The 15,875-nt window shown below is 38.9% G+C and overlaps 1 protein-coding gene across 1 annotated transcript; it reads left to right on the plus strand.

The window, feature by feature from the left end:
• Positions 1-3,694: 3,694 nt before the first annotated feature.
• Positions 3,695-7,132, plus strand: six2a (SIX homeobox 2a). Its single transcript, XM_039783020.1, has 2 exons — positions 3,695-4,735; positions 6,274-7,132. The coding sequence occupies exons 1-2, from the start codon at positions 4,176-4,178 to the stop codon at positions 6,584-6,586; spliced, it is 873 nt and encodes a 290-aa protein (XP_039638954.1). The 5' UTR covers positions 3,695-4,175; the 3' UTR covers positions 6,587-7,132.
• The last annotated feature ends 8,743 nt before the right edge of the window (positions 7,133-15,875 follow it).

Consider the following 15,875-nt stretch of genomic DNA (forward strand, 5'->3'; position numbering starts at 1 on the left):
CTACTCTTGTATTTGCGCTGATATTATGTGGCTTTATTCTGATGCATTCTAATATTTATAGTTTATATGGGCAACAAAGACTGAGTGAGCAGGTGTTGAGACATGTCAACAGAATTAGTGGGACAGTTTCTTCACAGGGGAATTATCTCAAACTTTTTCATGTCAAAGATGCCAAAAAATATCCCAATTTATTAAGCTTGTATCCCATAGAACTCCATGCTGATTGTATTGTTGGTAGTGATTATAGGCTAAGTAAAGCTGGACCCTAACCCTGTCATAAAACCAGGTGGGATGATAGCTGCCGAAGATGTACGCTCATACAGTGTATCATCTCATCAGAATAAGATATAATGAGACCCCGTGATGGCCCCCATCTGGAGCTCCTATAAGGCTCCAGACACTATTTTGGTTACATATGCGCTCATCATCCACCGAAATAATCCAAATGACTAAGGACAGAGTCAGTTAGGGTTGTACTAGGCAAGGCCTTCATGTAACCACTGCTGACAGCAGGGACACATGTATACACAGTATACAGAGAAGTTAAAGCTGAGGTTTTCAGTATGTAATGTTGTTCAGATAAATGATTATGCTTCACAAAGCAAATGTGAACGACCTTTGGTATAAAAAGTGGGACGATATACCTCACTTGAAAATAGTGCGACCACTGTGAGTGTAATTGCATCACCTCTTTTGCCAGTGGGAGAGCCCTGTGTGTGTGTGTGTGTGTGTGTGTGTGTGTGTGTGTGTGTGTGTGTGTGTGTGTGTGTGTGTGTGTGTGTGTGTGTGTGTGTGTGTGTGTGTGTGTGAGATGGATGGGGATGATAAGTTTTATGTTTACAGGCGCTCATATTTTCACTCATCGGTCTCGCTCTATATATGCACGCGAGCTTTCTCCGATTTTCATGAGCTGTCCCAATCAAAGTCATCAAATTAAAAGACATTCAGTAATTTAATGGCATATTTGTAATGTTATATTATTTTAGATTTAAATAACTTTTATAATTATTTTAAATAGGCTACATATTATTATTTTTCTTTTATGTGGTAATAAAACGGTTTCATTCTTAGTGAAGTTATGGTATTTTTTTGTATGAGCTTTATGTATAAATCGCTTCCTTGTTTTCCTCTCAATCCATTTCAGGCGATCCCCGGTCCCCTGGCGATTACCATCAGTCATCTTAATGCCGAAATACTCTCTGAACTGCGCTTCAGGCGAAACCCAAGTCAATTTATTAAACAAAGGGAGAACACAACACAGAAACAGGGATCAGGTTCCTCTTACAAGACTCCTCATCTCTGGTGATAAACTTACTTCATAATTACACTAATAATTCATTTTTAAACAGTCACGACTCAGATGAAATAGCTCATCGTAATAATATGCCTATTTCGCGGGAAAATATTGGCAAATTTATCTTGTTCTGAAACAAAAGTGAATCTGTGATCTGATCAGCCGATTACCACATTTCATTTTAATGCCCCTCAGATTTTATGTAGCTCATTGCTACTTTAAACGTGCTGCTGCTATTTTTTGCAATTTTTTTGTTGTTGAAAATATAGAATTGAGATCTGCACATATATCAAATTACACCTATTAAATACCAAGCAAAATAATAATTATTATTATTACTATCATTATTTTCATTAATTTGAAATTATCATTTTTAAACATTTAATTACTGTGTTGCACACCTGACAAGCTACAGCCGTTTTCTCTCTGAAGTGGAGTCTGTTTGGAGCTATTTACTCTAGTTTGTATCCTTTTACCATCTTCACATTCTCTGCTTTAGGTTCTTAGTTAATGTGTGTTTACACCATTGTAGAGTAGCACTTTTAATTTCTTTGTATGTATGACAATAAAGTCAATTCTAAATTCTGAGCTGAAACAGGTCTGCCGGAGGGAGACAGGTGTGTGTGTGTGTGTGTGTGTGTGTGTGTGTGTGTGTGTGTGTGTGTGTGTGTGTGTGTGTGTGTGTGTGTGTGTGTGTGTGTGTGTGTGTGGTTTGAGGCAGCAGTGTCGAGTGATGTGATACTGAGTATGTGTGTGTGTGTGTAACTGACAATCGTATCTCTAATGAAGAGGTCCCATGGTGAGTCGATAGAAATCTACCAACTGGTCAATCTTTGGCCCAACTAGTCAATAACACACATGCCCATCCGCGTGACACACGTCACCATACAGTACATGACAACACCACAACAAACCCAACCTGCTGTTGACGCTTTCCCTTAAGCTTCAGAGCTCTTTCATCGACCGAAAACTCATCATTTTTCATCAACAAGTATCATGTTCTACTCTGAACCATAAAACATCCTCTGTCGTTTAAAATCCATTCTCTCACTGTTTCCTTTTTGCCTCGCTTTGTTTTCCCGCACCGTGTTATCTTAATCATCAAATTGAAATGATTCTGCAGGGCAGCTCTTTAAATCTTATCTTCTAATCCTGCTTGTGATTTTGATAATCTCTGACTTCCATCTTCCTCCGCTGTTGCACTTAACCGTGTCAGCCAAACGAACTGAATACAAACGGAAATTTTTGGCTCACCAGTGGTGCTGGTTGATGTCATTTTTCTTCTCCGCTGTTGCCCCGACAGACTCTCCCTCACTGCTCCCCGTCCAACAAACTCTACAGCAGCAGGAACCGAGCAGGAACACTTCATGTCACCATTAGACCGGCTGCACACCTTAACCGTGTTTGCCATTCTGTGCGCTCCTGCCGTCACTGGCTCACCCCTCATTTAGATAAACCTATCACGGTAATATTCTAATCATTTCTAGAGCAAAATATCTACTTCCACAGAAATATAATATTCCTTTGGCGATCACAGATATAGAAATGTCCTATTTATACAAGATTAGATAATCTTTCAATTAACTATGAAGTTAATATGCAGCTTACTGACACGTTAAGCTCCTTAGGGAATATTATAGCGCACAATCTTTATAGGCTACATGCAAAGTTATCACATAGCATATTTCTGATAAATTGCTTTCTAAATTTGACTTAATGTACTGTTTTAAATATCTAAAGTTAGCTTTTTCTAACTAAAATGATTTGCAACATATCATATGATGCCCTTTTATGGTTACATTTAATGACATGCAGTTTATTTTTGACTAATAAGGCTGACGTGAGTCTAAGCTATTTCCAATCAAAGCCACTTTACCAAAATTCCTATTTACGAATGACTGTTACAATTTTTACAACTTCAAGTGAATTTAGATCAAATTTGTATTCAATCTCTGACAGAATTAGTGTAATTTGTTTTTGATATGTATTTATTCATTTAATGTTTGCTTGCCATGAGCAGTATTTTGCGAGCTTTTCATTAAATGCTACGTTACTTGTTGTCGGCAGTCATTTCACTTGTATGAAATGATGAAGTGACTAACTTTAAAGTTCCAAGCGTTGTGGAAATCTTGATTGATTTGTGAGAGCCGCTGGAGGCGTGAGGACATACTGCAGCAGGCTCTGTGCGCTCTGGCGCCATCCTTCCCCCAGCTGCGGGACCAGCGCTGCTCTCCTTCTCCACACAACCCCAGCTCTGCGCTCTTTGGCTGCCCGAGCTGTCTGTCAAAGTGGAGGGAAAGAAAAAAAAAAGTGTTTAGAAGAAAAATCTAAGCTACATTTCTATTGGTAGGCGGGCTGGTCGTGAAGGGAACAATTGGGTTGACTTTGCCAGGGAGCCACCTCAAAGCATATCAGGTTACCTTGAGTGACAGCGTAACCATGGCAAATAATTTGACTAAGGCTATTGTCTTATCCTCACCATCCCCAGGTCAAATAACCAACCAATCAGAGTTCATATAATCGCTTGTCTTGCCAGCTTAGAATAATATTATTAAAACGAGCCAGCGAGCCCGGTCTCCGGGAGTAGGTTATGTTGAAACGGCATAGAAAAGGTGGAGGAGGACGGTTGAAGGAGTAGCAACTTTCTCTCTTTCTCACCAACTATATGAGGGATTGTCGCCTGGGGTTTTGCATGGCTGAATGGACTTGAGTTAATACGCAGTTGGATATTACCTAACCTTGGGCTGTTTTAAGTTTTAGGCTGCTCTTTTGGGGACCTTTTGTCGCTTATGGACTTAATGCGTTTTGATTTAATGTGAGACTGAGAGGGGAGACGTGGAAGTAAGGCACAATATAATCTGTATTGATTTACGTTGTCGCCATGTCCATGCTTCCGACGTTTGGTTTTACGCAGGAACAAGTTGCGTGTGTTTGCGAAGTACTCCAACAAGGGGGGAACATCGAGCGGCTGGGGCGCTTCCTCTGGTCGCTCCCGGCGTGCGAACACCTCCACAAAAATGAGAGCGTCCTCAAAGCGAAAGCCGTGGTCGCTTTCCACCGGGGGAACTTCCGAGAGCTCTACAAGATCCTGGAGAGCCACCAGTTTTCGCCGCACAACCACCCGAAGCTGCAGCAGCTGTGGCTCAAAGCGCACTACATCGAGGCGGAGAAGCTGAGAGGCCGCCCGCTCGGCGCCGTGGGGAAGTACCGCGTCCGGAGAAAGTTCCCCCTGCCTCGCTCCATCTGGGACGGAGAAGAGACAAGCTATTGCTTCAAGGAAAAGAGCAGGAGCGTCCTCCGAGAGTGGTACACCCACAATCCTTACCCATCCCCGCGGGAGAAAAGAGAGCTGGCCGAGGCCACGGGACTCACGACCACGCAGGTCAGCAACTGGTTCAAAAACCGACGGCAGCGAGACCGCGCAGCGGAGGCGAAGGAAAGGTAGGAGCAAAGTTAGAGATGCTTAAAATATTTTTCAGAAAAGGTGAATTTTTTAGGCCTATTTCCTATAGTTATTATATTAAGCAAACATATACACAATCATATTTAAAACAGGCTCAAACAGGGTTTCTGTGGTGTCTATGATTTGCTGACCTACATCTGACAATTTATTGCATTGACCAACTAATATATTTCCAGTTCTTAAGTAATCGCTCCATTTCTCTTCACGCATCTGTGTCTATTGGAAATTATAATAAAACCAGGTACTTTGTCATACTTTTGGGTTCAGTAAACTCTCGGCCCGCACTGTTGTTTGTATGTCTGTGATAATTGTGTAGGTCTCGCGTAAAAGTTGAAAGGCAGAAAATTAAAGGCTTGTTGTCAGGTAAATTACAAGGTTATAAAAGTTGCATTTACCCCACTTTTATGTTTTAATCATACCTATTATAACATGACATTTGACTTTCACATTAGGATCAGAGAAAAACAACACGTTTTAACCCTCCAGATACTGGAGTGAACATATAGCCTAGGCCTATAGAATTCTAGAAAACATCTCAGAACACTTGAAAAGTTGTTTTTCGGTGTAATTGATGTGACAAGCTGTGTAGCCTCCGCCTCAGCCCGGTTGGTATTTCACCAGGTGTCGTTTGTACATTTCAAAGTTTGGACATTTCAAAGTTTGGAAATTACACAGGCAGACGAGGAGAGAGGTTTGGGAGACGTGTTTCAGTCAGGTGTTAGCTGGGTTGGTGTCTTCTTTCACCCTCTGGCCACTAATTCGGGCTGAAAGCTCCGCGTAAATCATGTCTTCCCACTGAGAAAAACCTTAAACTCACCACTGCAAACTACACGCCGTACGTAACAAGCACACGTTTAGCAATAATTAGAGCTGTCATGTATTCAGACCTACCAAAGACCAAAGAGATCTTGCCCACTAGGCGTGTTTACCTACAGGTCACTCTGGTTAAATTAAGTTGCCTGAACACAGATAATTAATGCAGGGTCTATTGACCAATAGATTTATTGTCTGCAGTCACTGTTCACCACTGCAGCCATTTAACTCTCTGCACTGCTGTAGTGAAGTGAGCCATAGCCTCTAATTATTTCAATGACTTACTCATTGTCTGCATCCTGGCACACGTGCGTACGGATGCATTGCTGATTGCTGCATTCATAAATCGTTGGACTAAGGATTTGATCATTTATATAGGCCTATATTAATTATGCTTATTATGGCTATTGTAAATATGGCGGGGTCTAATGAATGCTAAGTTTTGCTTATGTGTGTGTGTGTGTAGGCCTGTGTGTTTTTTGAGAGTAATGATTTTTGTTGTTTTCACAACGTTAAAAAAAAATATATATATATATATATATTTAATTTGCATATCTAGTCTTTTTAGTCTGTAATCACTGTAGCTAGTTTTAAAAAGTGTCGAAACTTCATAATTTCTTTCATATGTTTTCCTGATGAACTAAATGTTGCAATAGTTTGTACCTGCACCACACTGATTTGTGATTTTCTTTTCTGCTGGCAGAGAAAACAACGAGAACTCCAACAGCAATAGTCACAACCCATTGACTTCTTCCATGAATGGAAATAAATCTCTATTGGGGAGCTCGGACGACGATAAAACACCCTCGGGGACACCGGATCACACGTCTCAGAGCCCGGCTCTGCTCCTCGGCTCACACACCGGTTTACAGTCCCTGCACGGCCTCGCGCCCCCGCCAGGACCCAGCGCCATCCCGGTACCCAGCGGTGCAGACTCGGTGCACCATCACCACTCATTGCACCACGACACCATACTGAACCCTATGTCTTCTAATCTAGTGGACCTTGGCTCTTAAAAAAGCGGCACAGAAGAAGGACAGAGAGCAGCCGTCTTTTTTTTTTAAAGAAATTTACGAGGTGGCGTGAGTCAAGCTTCAAGCACTTGCGGCAAGGTGCAAGGCAGAAAGACTGGACTGGAACACTGCGAAATCAGCCACCATAACAAATCATTTAGTCTCATACTCAACGTTTAAAGTCTTTTTAAACAAGTGGGAGAAATCTGCCAGTGGGCGAACTTATGCACAATTACACTTATAAACCGCTTGTTTCGGGGATTTTCTAGTTACAAGTGTCAAGGCAGAGCACTTAAGAACATTTGGAAATATAGCCTACTTAAAACAGGTACCATCTATTGGCATATTTTCTCTTTAATTCGCACAAGGGAAATGATATTCGAACACGATTAATAGAGGTTATATGGCTTGTTAAAACGGATCATTTTTGCAGTGCTGGTGCAGACAAAAGGTGAAGCGGATCTAGGTCGTTTTAGGTAAAAAAAAAAAAGAAAAGTAATAAAAAGTATTACCAGAATGTAATAACGTTACATGTTATATTGTTGAAAACAATAACAATAAAATGTCTTAATACTTGTTACTATTACCGTTGTTATTTTAGGGGTTTAGGTATATCAGCACTCTGGGCACCGAGTTACAGGTACCCCATCGACGTTTTGTTTACATAGGGGGTTTCCAATAGAGCCATGAGCAGTTCTTTTTTTTGGAAGGGGTGGGGTGTGATGGGGTATGATTTTCTCAAGTGTCTTATAAGAGCCGTGATAAGATGAAATATCTTAATCTCTTGATATTATTATTATCATTTTCATTTGGAAAGAGACTGCATGTAAACTTTGCGATAAATGATGAAACATAAAACATTCACCTATAGTTTCATATACCCTTTACAATAAAAGAAAAAGAAATACATGGAAATCGAGGATTTCTTTTATTCTGAATGATTCTTGACATTTTTGCAGAAAACCAGTCTGTTTAAATAGTTTGTCTCCTACTGGTCACATCGTTATCTTTTTTTACAACATTCATGCTGGGTTACATTTTAACAATATTTAAACAAAAATATTCCCACAGTAGAACAGGTGCTGGCAAATATCTATAATATTTACAGTCACATATGGTTTGCATACTGTTTTTAAGTTTTCTACTTAAGAATGTGTATGCAGTTTTTGCACTTTTTATTTTAATTCTTTTTTTTCTTCTTCTTCTTTTCCGAATCTGACTTGCAGAAATGCACCTTAATTATAGACACAAACTTTAACGTTGTATCTTAACGGCCAGTGGGCTATGGTAAAGCTGGTTCAAATCCGCATGCTTTACTATTTCCTTTGGCCTTTTGAAAGTGCGCTGAACCACCAGTTTATTAATAACGTCACGGAAATGTATAATCAGAAGGCATTACTTAAAAATATTAGCCTTTGACACATATGCCTGCTCTAAGAAAGGGGATATTGTCATTTATGTGTGGGCAGTCTGCCGGGATTATCTACCATCTAATCATACAATCAAAAATTGCTGCAAGAGAAATTATTTCTCACGAGTCAATTTCAGGCGCGTGTCCTTAGCTTTTGCAGTTTAAATGGAAGTGCAAGAACTGGGTTAACAAGTTTGAAAATGTGTGAAAAGAGGATAATGTGCAGTAGGCAGTGGCTTTTTCAAATTTAGGGAATATAATTTAGTATTGGTAAATAGGTCTACTAGGAGATATTAATGTTTTTTTTTAATTTTTATTAAGTGATGATCGCCGACTTAAGGTGAAAGTTGACCTAAGTCATCATGGTCAATGTTAAAATGACAAAACGAGAGCGACCTAATCTAGTGCTTTGTATAAACAACACTAGTCAAGAGACTGTGGCATCATGTGGCCATTATGGGCAAAGTTCGGCGAAATGTATACGCGCTTTTCCAACCGGGAACCTTGATGTTCAAGTGATGACACCTTATCTTTCCGCGCTCGGCCGAGGAGAACAAAAGTGCCGTATGATTTGGCGGAGAGAAAAAAAGAAAACACAGAACTGGAAACGGGCGTTGAAAGAAGACACTTTGTTTGAACAGCTTCAGCCATGCAACACCTTCAGCCCCCCATCCCCACCCCCAAGTCTGCTGCCCGAGAATAAACCTAAAACATATTTTCTGCTTTTCATAATTTTATTTGTAGCTTCAGTACTTTCCCTCTTATAGGCCACAGGTTCAGGTGCTATACGCTCGGTGCACTTTATGGTGTTTGCCTGTCTTATCACAATAATAACAGCAGTATAATGGCATATTTAATTTGTGGCATATTTGTATCTTAAAGCGATATTCATCTCACAGCTGATGAGTGATGTTATCGGATTGTTTTGCGAAAAAAGCATTTATACATAATTATAAACCATAACTACCACTAATGAGGACTTCACAGGTTGTCTATGTCAGCATATAGCTCACTGGATGTTGATTGGCTGTTAGGTTGACGTACTTAAAACAACAGCAAGGAATATTATGGTCGAGTAATACATTATCTTGTAGGTCCGGGCGGCTCTAATAGGAGTGTAAATATGAAAAGTGTCCACAAAGAGAATGTGAACTGTCTCCCTCTTGTCTTTGAAGGCGAAGGATCAGTCGCACCTTGTTGGTACAGCTTCTGGCGTATGAAGGTCAATTACACATGCAGCTCAAAGCCCATACTTTATAATTAACGAGGACTGGAGTGCATATGGGTCTACTCAAACAAGCCTATAATAGCGGCTTGTGAGAAGACATAACACGGAATAGTTGGTCCCTCACCAAACCAACTCTGTAACCCTACAAAGAGTTGTGATTTTCGTCTCCTCGTTCTCTCTCTTGTTTCCCATAAGGCTTGAAATGTGAACTTGAACTGGCGTTGTGAGTGCGCCATGTGTGCCCGGGGGGGGTGGGGGGGTGGGGGAGCCCTATTAAACGTTTTTTTGGGCAGAAGATGTTAGGAAAATCCGCCAGCTTTCAAGAAAAGTCCTAACAAGGCGCACTGGTTCTAAACGCTGATGTGATTCTGCCAAGCTGGTTTATGTGAATAAAATCCCTCCCCGGAAAGCAGCAGAGGAATCGAGATAAACAGCCAGACAGGTGTGAACTAGTCGTGGTTTCTCGCACAAATGCATCTGCATGCTTTTTAATCATTCACCGCGGGGTGAGGGTGTTGCGGAGATTAAACGTCAAGTGTTTGCAACAACTTTAGGCAGAAGTGAATGCCCCTTTGCCCCAGGAAACACAATCATTTAACAACCAGCAGAGAATGTTGAGCTGGCCTTGTAAAGATCACATCCATTCACTTTTATAGAATATTAAGGTTTGTAAGAGTTTGTTTCCATGACTGAACAACTTAGTTGTCATTATGACCGCACACTCATTATCACATGTGTAAACACACGTTTTCAAACTATGTCTGTTAAACTATTTTAGTGACTAATATAGTTTGGATTCTCATGTAATGTATATGTAGGCTATCACTTTGAAAAATACATGAAAAAACGCGGAGAATTTTATATTACACACAGACACTACGTGTATTCGCATGGCTGCTGCAGATTGTGGCATATATATTGTTTTACGCAATCACTGTAGTTTGGTTCACTACGCTATTTTATTTGTACCTTTAAAAATGACAATCTTTTTTCTTTCTTTCTATTTTTTGTTTTCAAATGTTCCATTATTTTTTTGTCGCATAAAATAGCAGCGATAGATATTCCCCAAATGTTTGCGTTATGTCAGGCAAAATACATTTAATTTCTCTTAAATAATTTAAATTACAAACCTTTTGTTCACAACAGGTTTTTCTGTTTCCTTATGTGGTTATATTGCGGCAATTTTCTGGAGTTGTCAGGTCTGGATTTGAGTTTCGTTTGCTTATTAATATGGTAAGGAAATAAGTGACGATGTTCAAAAAAAGAGCCAGCATAGTACAGCCACATCAAGACATTAAGCAGATTTTAGATTATATTGAATTGATTATTGATTATTATGTTCGGATCTTTTAACACAATTAACCAAAACGTGCATTAAAATACTATAATTTCTAAGTATGAATTGGTATATTATTGCTGGGCTTAACATATGCAGAGAGGAAACTGTTTCACTGCGGTCATTTAGGACTTTAATTGATGATTTATTTTAAAATTCAGAGAGCCCTACCGATAAACGGTGGGAAATGATTCTCTGCTTCACTTTCACATTGCATTACCTGCATTCACTTAGGAGCTGCAGGGAAGTTTGGTTAAATAATTACTGTAAAAACAGTGGATGATCATAATTTATCATAATGACAATTTACAAATCACATAGCCTACTGGAAAACCTTGTATTTCCAACATGACTTTTCTGGAAAGTAAGAAAAACAACAACAGTCGTATTGGGAAATCACAGTGCATTTTGTTGCATGATCCAAATTATTGTTTTTAGAATAATATTTTCAATAAGAAAATTTGTGCCATGCCATCCTTCTATGATAAGCGTCAGATACTCATTTGACCTGAGACTTTTTGTTAAGTGATCAGATGTTAACACGCTCTGTAGAAATGTCAAGTACAGTGATGATAGTTATAATGTGACACATTATTGGTCCCAGTGGGGAAATTCTCTTTTCACTTAGACCCCCTTCAGGGAGGTCAGAGGTCAAACGTTTATAGCAGCAGCCTCAGAGCTGAAAGACATTCACTGTTTTGCTCAAGGAAACTTCAGGAGAACAAAGAGGCTTAAACTCAAGTCTTCCGGGTCATGGGCGTTTGTTAAACCACTGTGCCAGGTTAAAGATGAACTCCACTGGTCTTAAGAGGACCTGAACAATTTCACAGACAAACTGTGGAGCAACTGACAAAGCTTTAACTCCAGGCATTGTCCCAGCTAATTGTCAAAAATTAAAGGTTTAGTGTTTTTAGAATAATACAAAACAAATATTTCTGAAACAAACAATGTTATTGAGGGTGACCATGCCGCTTGTGAGATTGCTGGTTGTACTATAAAGGGAGTAAGACAGCTGGGATTTACATTGCTGATATACTGCAGCTGCAAAGTGGAAACTGTCAGACGACAGAGAGGAATACCAACTGGTTTGCACCATCACTTTCATTTAACGCTCACCTTTTAGAGCGGGCTTTCACAGCAACACGAAAATGTGTGTGCCACTTTATTTAAAACACTTTATTTTGAAGGCCTGGGCTTTTTTATCATGCAGTCAGGCCTGAATTCTTTATGTGTCTAACTTATGTGTCCACTCCTCTTGATCCAATGTGTTCATCATATTCCCTTTTACTGGATCTGAACTGAACTGCATCAACCTCTGCTAAAGTTAGTGAGAACGACAAACTCTTCCCTGTCCTCCGGTTGCAGTTAACAACAGTCTGCTCATCAACACAGATAAAACTGTCCTGTGGAATAGGAATAACATGTTTAATACTGAAATTCCTCTTGGATTATCTAAATGCCATAACTGGATAATTTAAAAGCTGCAGAGAGAGGAGGAGAAGCTGGACAGTAAACATCTGGCTCTAAATGGTAAAATACACTACATTTACTTTCTACATTAGATCATTTTAACAAAATAAGTTGTGATGTTTAGTATCAAACATAATGCACGTAAAGTATATAATTGTTATACAGTATATTTATTTTTTCCATAACATAAGTGAATATTGGTATATTAATATCATAACATCTTTAACCATGGATTACAGAGTTTATGAACATTATTTTAAATAGCTTTAGTGTGATTATTGTAGCCTATAAAGTAAATCCACAATGTATGGTGGAAAATGTCTCCTGAGCTAAGGGAGTTTTGGGCTGTGCCTATAACATGTAATGTTATAAATGAAAATGGTTCACAGACAGTCTGTTCTTGGCTGATACAGTAATGCCGACAGGCAGCACAGGGTCAGTGCTTTCAGGCCTAGATAAACAGATACATTTGTGCACATGCACCCAGACAGATAGAAGAATAAAATCAAAGTTGTCAGTAGTACAATGATGGTTTGTATTTCAAATGTCCTCACTCTTAGTGTCTCGCCCATAAAGGCACTAAGAAAAAGTCATTTAAAGCAATCTGAGTGTCAAAAAGAGTTAAACATTTAAAACACACACTTCAAAACTGATTGCAATGCCTTAACCAACACTGTGACAAAATGAAAGATATTAGTTTCCCATGTTGTTAATGGTTGTTTTCATCAGCAATCTTTGTAAATAAAGCAGTCAATATTTTCAATTATTACCAGCTGAGACCACCAAAATGCTTTAAATTATTCAGTTATCCTAATCAAAATATTTAATAGTAAATCAGAAAGCAACTTTTGAGAAAATGCAACGTTTGGTGAAATGTTCCCAAGACATTCAGAACACACATAAAGCTTCTATTTATGTTTTCTATTTAATTTAATTTGATGACACTCTGAGGTCAAACTCTGTGTTATGTGTATTGACGAGCACACTGATTTCAGCCTCTCCTCAGCCTTTATGCATTTTTGGTGTATCAGGTGTGTCCCATAAAACAGGATAAAACACTAGGGGGTGTGCACGGTGTAGAGTTACGGTCAAAAAAAAGAGAGAGAGAGTGATGGCCAGGGGAGTACGAGCATTAATGCACTCCCTGTGTGCTGGACGCGTTCTGTTACAAAGCACACACTCTCACAAATACATAAGCACACTGCGGGTGCCCTTTGCTCGAGTGAAAGGTCACCTGGCAGACCAAGTCCTGACTTCCATCGCTGCAGCCCACTCCTGAGACCTGAGACATGGAGAGACGTAGCAGCTAGAGTAGAACATTTCACTTCTTTAGCTTTATTAACACACATTTTATTTTAAACAGTACAGCAGTTACTTTGAGTTCCCTATAAGCAGTATACAAGGTTGCATAACACACTAGTAGTTGTACACAGCTATAAGGACAGTGTTAGGTGTTTGCTAGTGTCCAGTATTTGCCAGAAATTATAAATTATCCTATGAAGACAAATGTTACATATTATTAAAATTGTGTTTTACTATATTGCCATTCACTGTTCAACCTCCAGCCTCTAGTTATGAGTGCCCACAGGAGGAGTTGTAGTTTTTGACAAATACGTTAAGTAACACTTATTTCTGCTGGAAACTACTTTGTACATTATAGTCTAATATTTATGTTTATATACTTCTTGTTAAAGAGGGGAGGTTGAAGTAAATATGTTAACTCTATTATATAAACTATATTTTTTAGTGTGTGTCTTTGTAAAAGGTGAAGGAGAAAGAGTCGTAGTATTTTGTGCACCACACTTGGTTGTGTGTGTGTGTGTGTGTGTGTGTGTGTGTGTGTGTGTGTGTGTGTGTGTGTGTGTGTGTGTGTGTGTGTGTGTGTGTGTGTGTGTGTGTGTGTGTACACCTAGGGTTAAGAAAGGCTCACCTGGGCTTTTTCTCTTACTGTAAATTCCTAGATGGGAGACAGACACCGGCTATTCTGATCGCATTAGGTTCACACAGATGGCTTTTCCAGCTATTGTCACCTGACACCGTTCCATTAAATCTGTCCAGCGTAAAGATTAACTACACCATTCTTTATGCTTTCACTGGGTGTGCACTCTGAACACCAAAGGGCAGGTTAAATCATGCACAGGATTTTCATAGTGCGCTGTATTTTACGTACAGCCTATCTAGCTTTTTACTTGATGTTATATCAACTAGCAGTATGGAGTGTCACTCTGATAAATTGTTTTAAAACTAGTCCATTCATCAGTGTAGTCCCCCTTTTGATTGCCGTTAGTAGTAGTCATCTGATATTACAATAACATAAAAATGCGGACGCACAATTTGTCAAGCGTTTTTTTAAACTGCTTTTAAAACGTAAGAAAACTTTTTTGCACTCCTCTTTTGTCGGGCAGGTGCGTAAGATATGATCAAAGGTAGAAGATCAAAATTTGTTCAAAGAAAATCCCGCACACTGACCATTACACTAGATTTTTGCTAGTGTAATGGCCAGTGTGCGGGATTTTCTTTGAACAAACTGTTTAAAAAAATTTTTTTAAACAGTTTGTCCCTTTTTTGTTTATTTATTGTTTGCTTTTTAACTTTCCTTGACCTTAAAAGCTGTTGTTGTTATTCTGACAACATATTTCAAACATATTGTTATATACTGTACATTACAGACTATACCTTTTCTTTATTTGTGGGATGAGAGCTCCTCTGGGTGATGTTGGGACTTTCCAGTTTGTGGTACAGGAAAAACTTTTATGAAACTCAACATGTTATTACATAGGCTGGGATTTTATCATAATGGATACGATCAATAAAACATCACGGTACTAAGTTTAGGTTTCTTTTATAGTTTATATGTTTAGATTTATGTGTTAGAAAATCACAAGGGGTAAAGTGTTTCTGGTGTTGACAAAACTATTCATACAATTTTTCGTTATAGTCTGCTGCAGATGTTTGACTGATTAGGTTGAGCAGCACAATACATTTTTCCACACTCATCAGTTGCTGGTATTTGTTTTTACTTCCTTGTATAGTTAGTGAGAAAAGTCCTGTCATCGTTAGATGACAAGTTCTGCGTGCTATTACAATACATTCAGGCTTATCACGTAGGTGCTTTGGTTGCCTACTTAAAGTCAAATGAAAGGATAAACTAGTGATAACTGATAACTAGTGTCAGAAGCAATTCCAAATAAAAAGCTCTCTTTTTTCATGCAAAATGATTATATTCCAGCTATATTTAAATACAACTGACCTTGTTATTTTGCATAAACTCTGAGCTTTATTGCAACATATTTTTTACAATGTTTTCTGTTCCATTTAGTTTTATGTTATAACATAGTCTGTATCTTCTTTTTAGACTTTGTTTGTATGGTGTAATGGCATTCTTTACATTACCCCATGTGAAAAAAATCTAATTATGTTTTCATGTCCTTAATGTTTTCCTTAATACACAGAAAAGGGTGACTGCGCTGACAACACGATTATAATAACGAGAGAAAGAAAATAAGACACCATTACACAACTAGCTTTAAGTACTGAAAGGTTATGAAACGCATTCACATTCTGTTCTGGGGTCGTCTGTTCCAACTCAGGAGCAGATGAAGAGAACTTCCCTCTAATCTTTATCAATCAGTATTGGTGTTGATTGTTCACACTAGGCCTGTCTGCTTGAGTGTGGACAGTTTAGATGCATCTGTTTCCAGCTAAACACACCAACGGGTTCAACCTGCTATACAGCTCATCACACAGTGTGTGTTTGCACGCTTCAGTGTTTGCACTGTGCAGAAAAATAAAATAGGACTTTCAATTGTTTTTGAAAACTACTGAAGACAAACTTTTCATGTATGTT

Source organism: Perca fluviatilis, chromosome 19 (assembly GCF_010015445.1).
Source record: "Perca fluviatilis chromosome 19, GENO_Pfluv_1.0, whole genome shotgun sequence".
In the NCBI taxonomy this organism is placed as follows: Eukaryota; Metazoa; Chordata; class Actinopteri; order Perciformes; family Percidae; genus Perca; species Perca fluviatilis.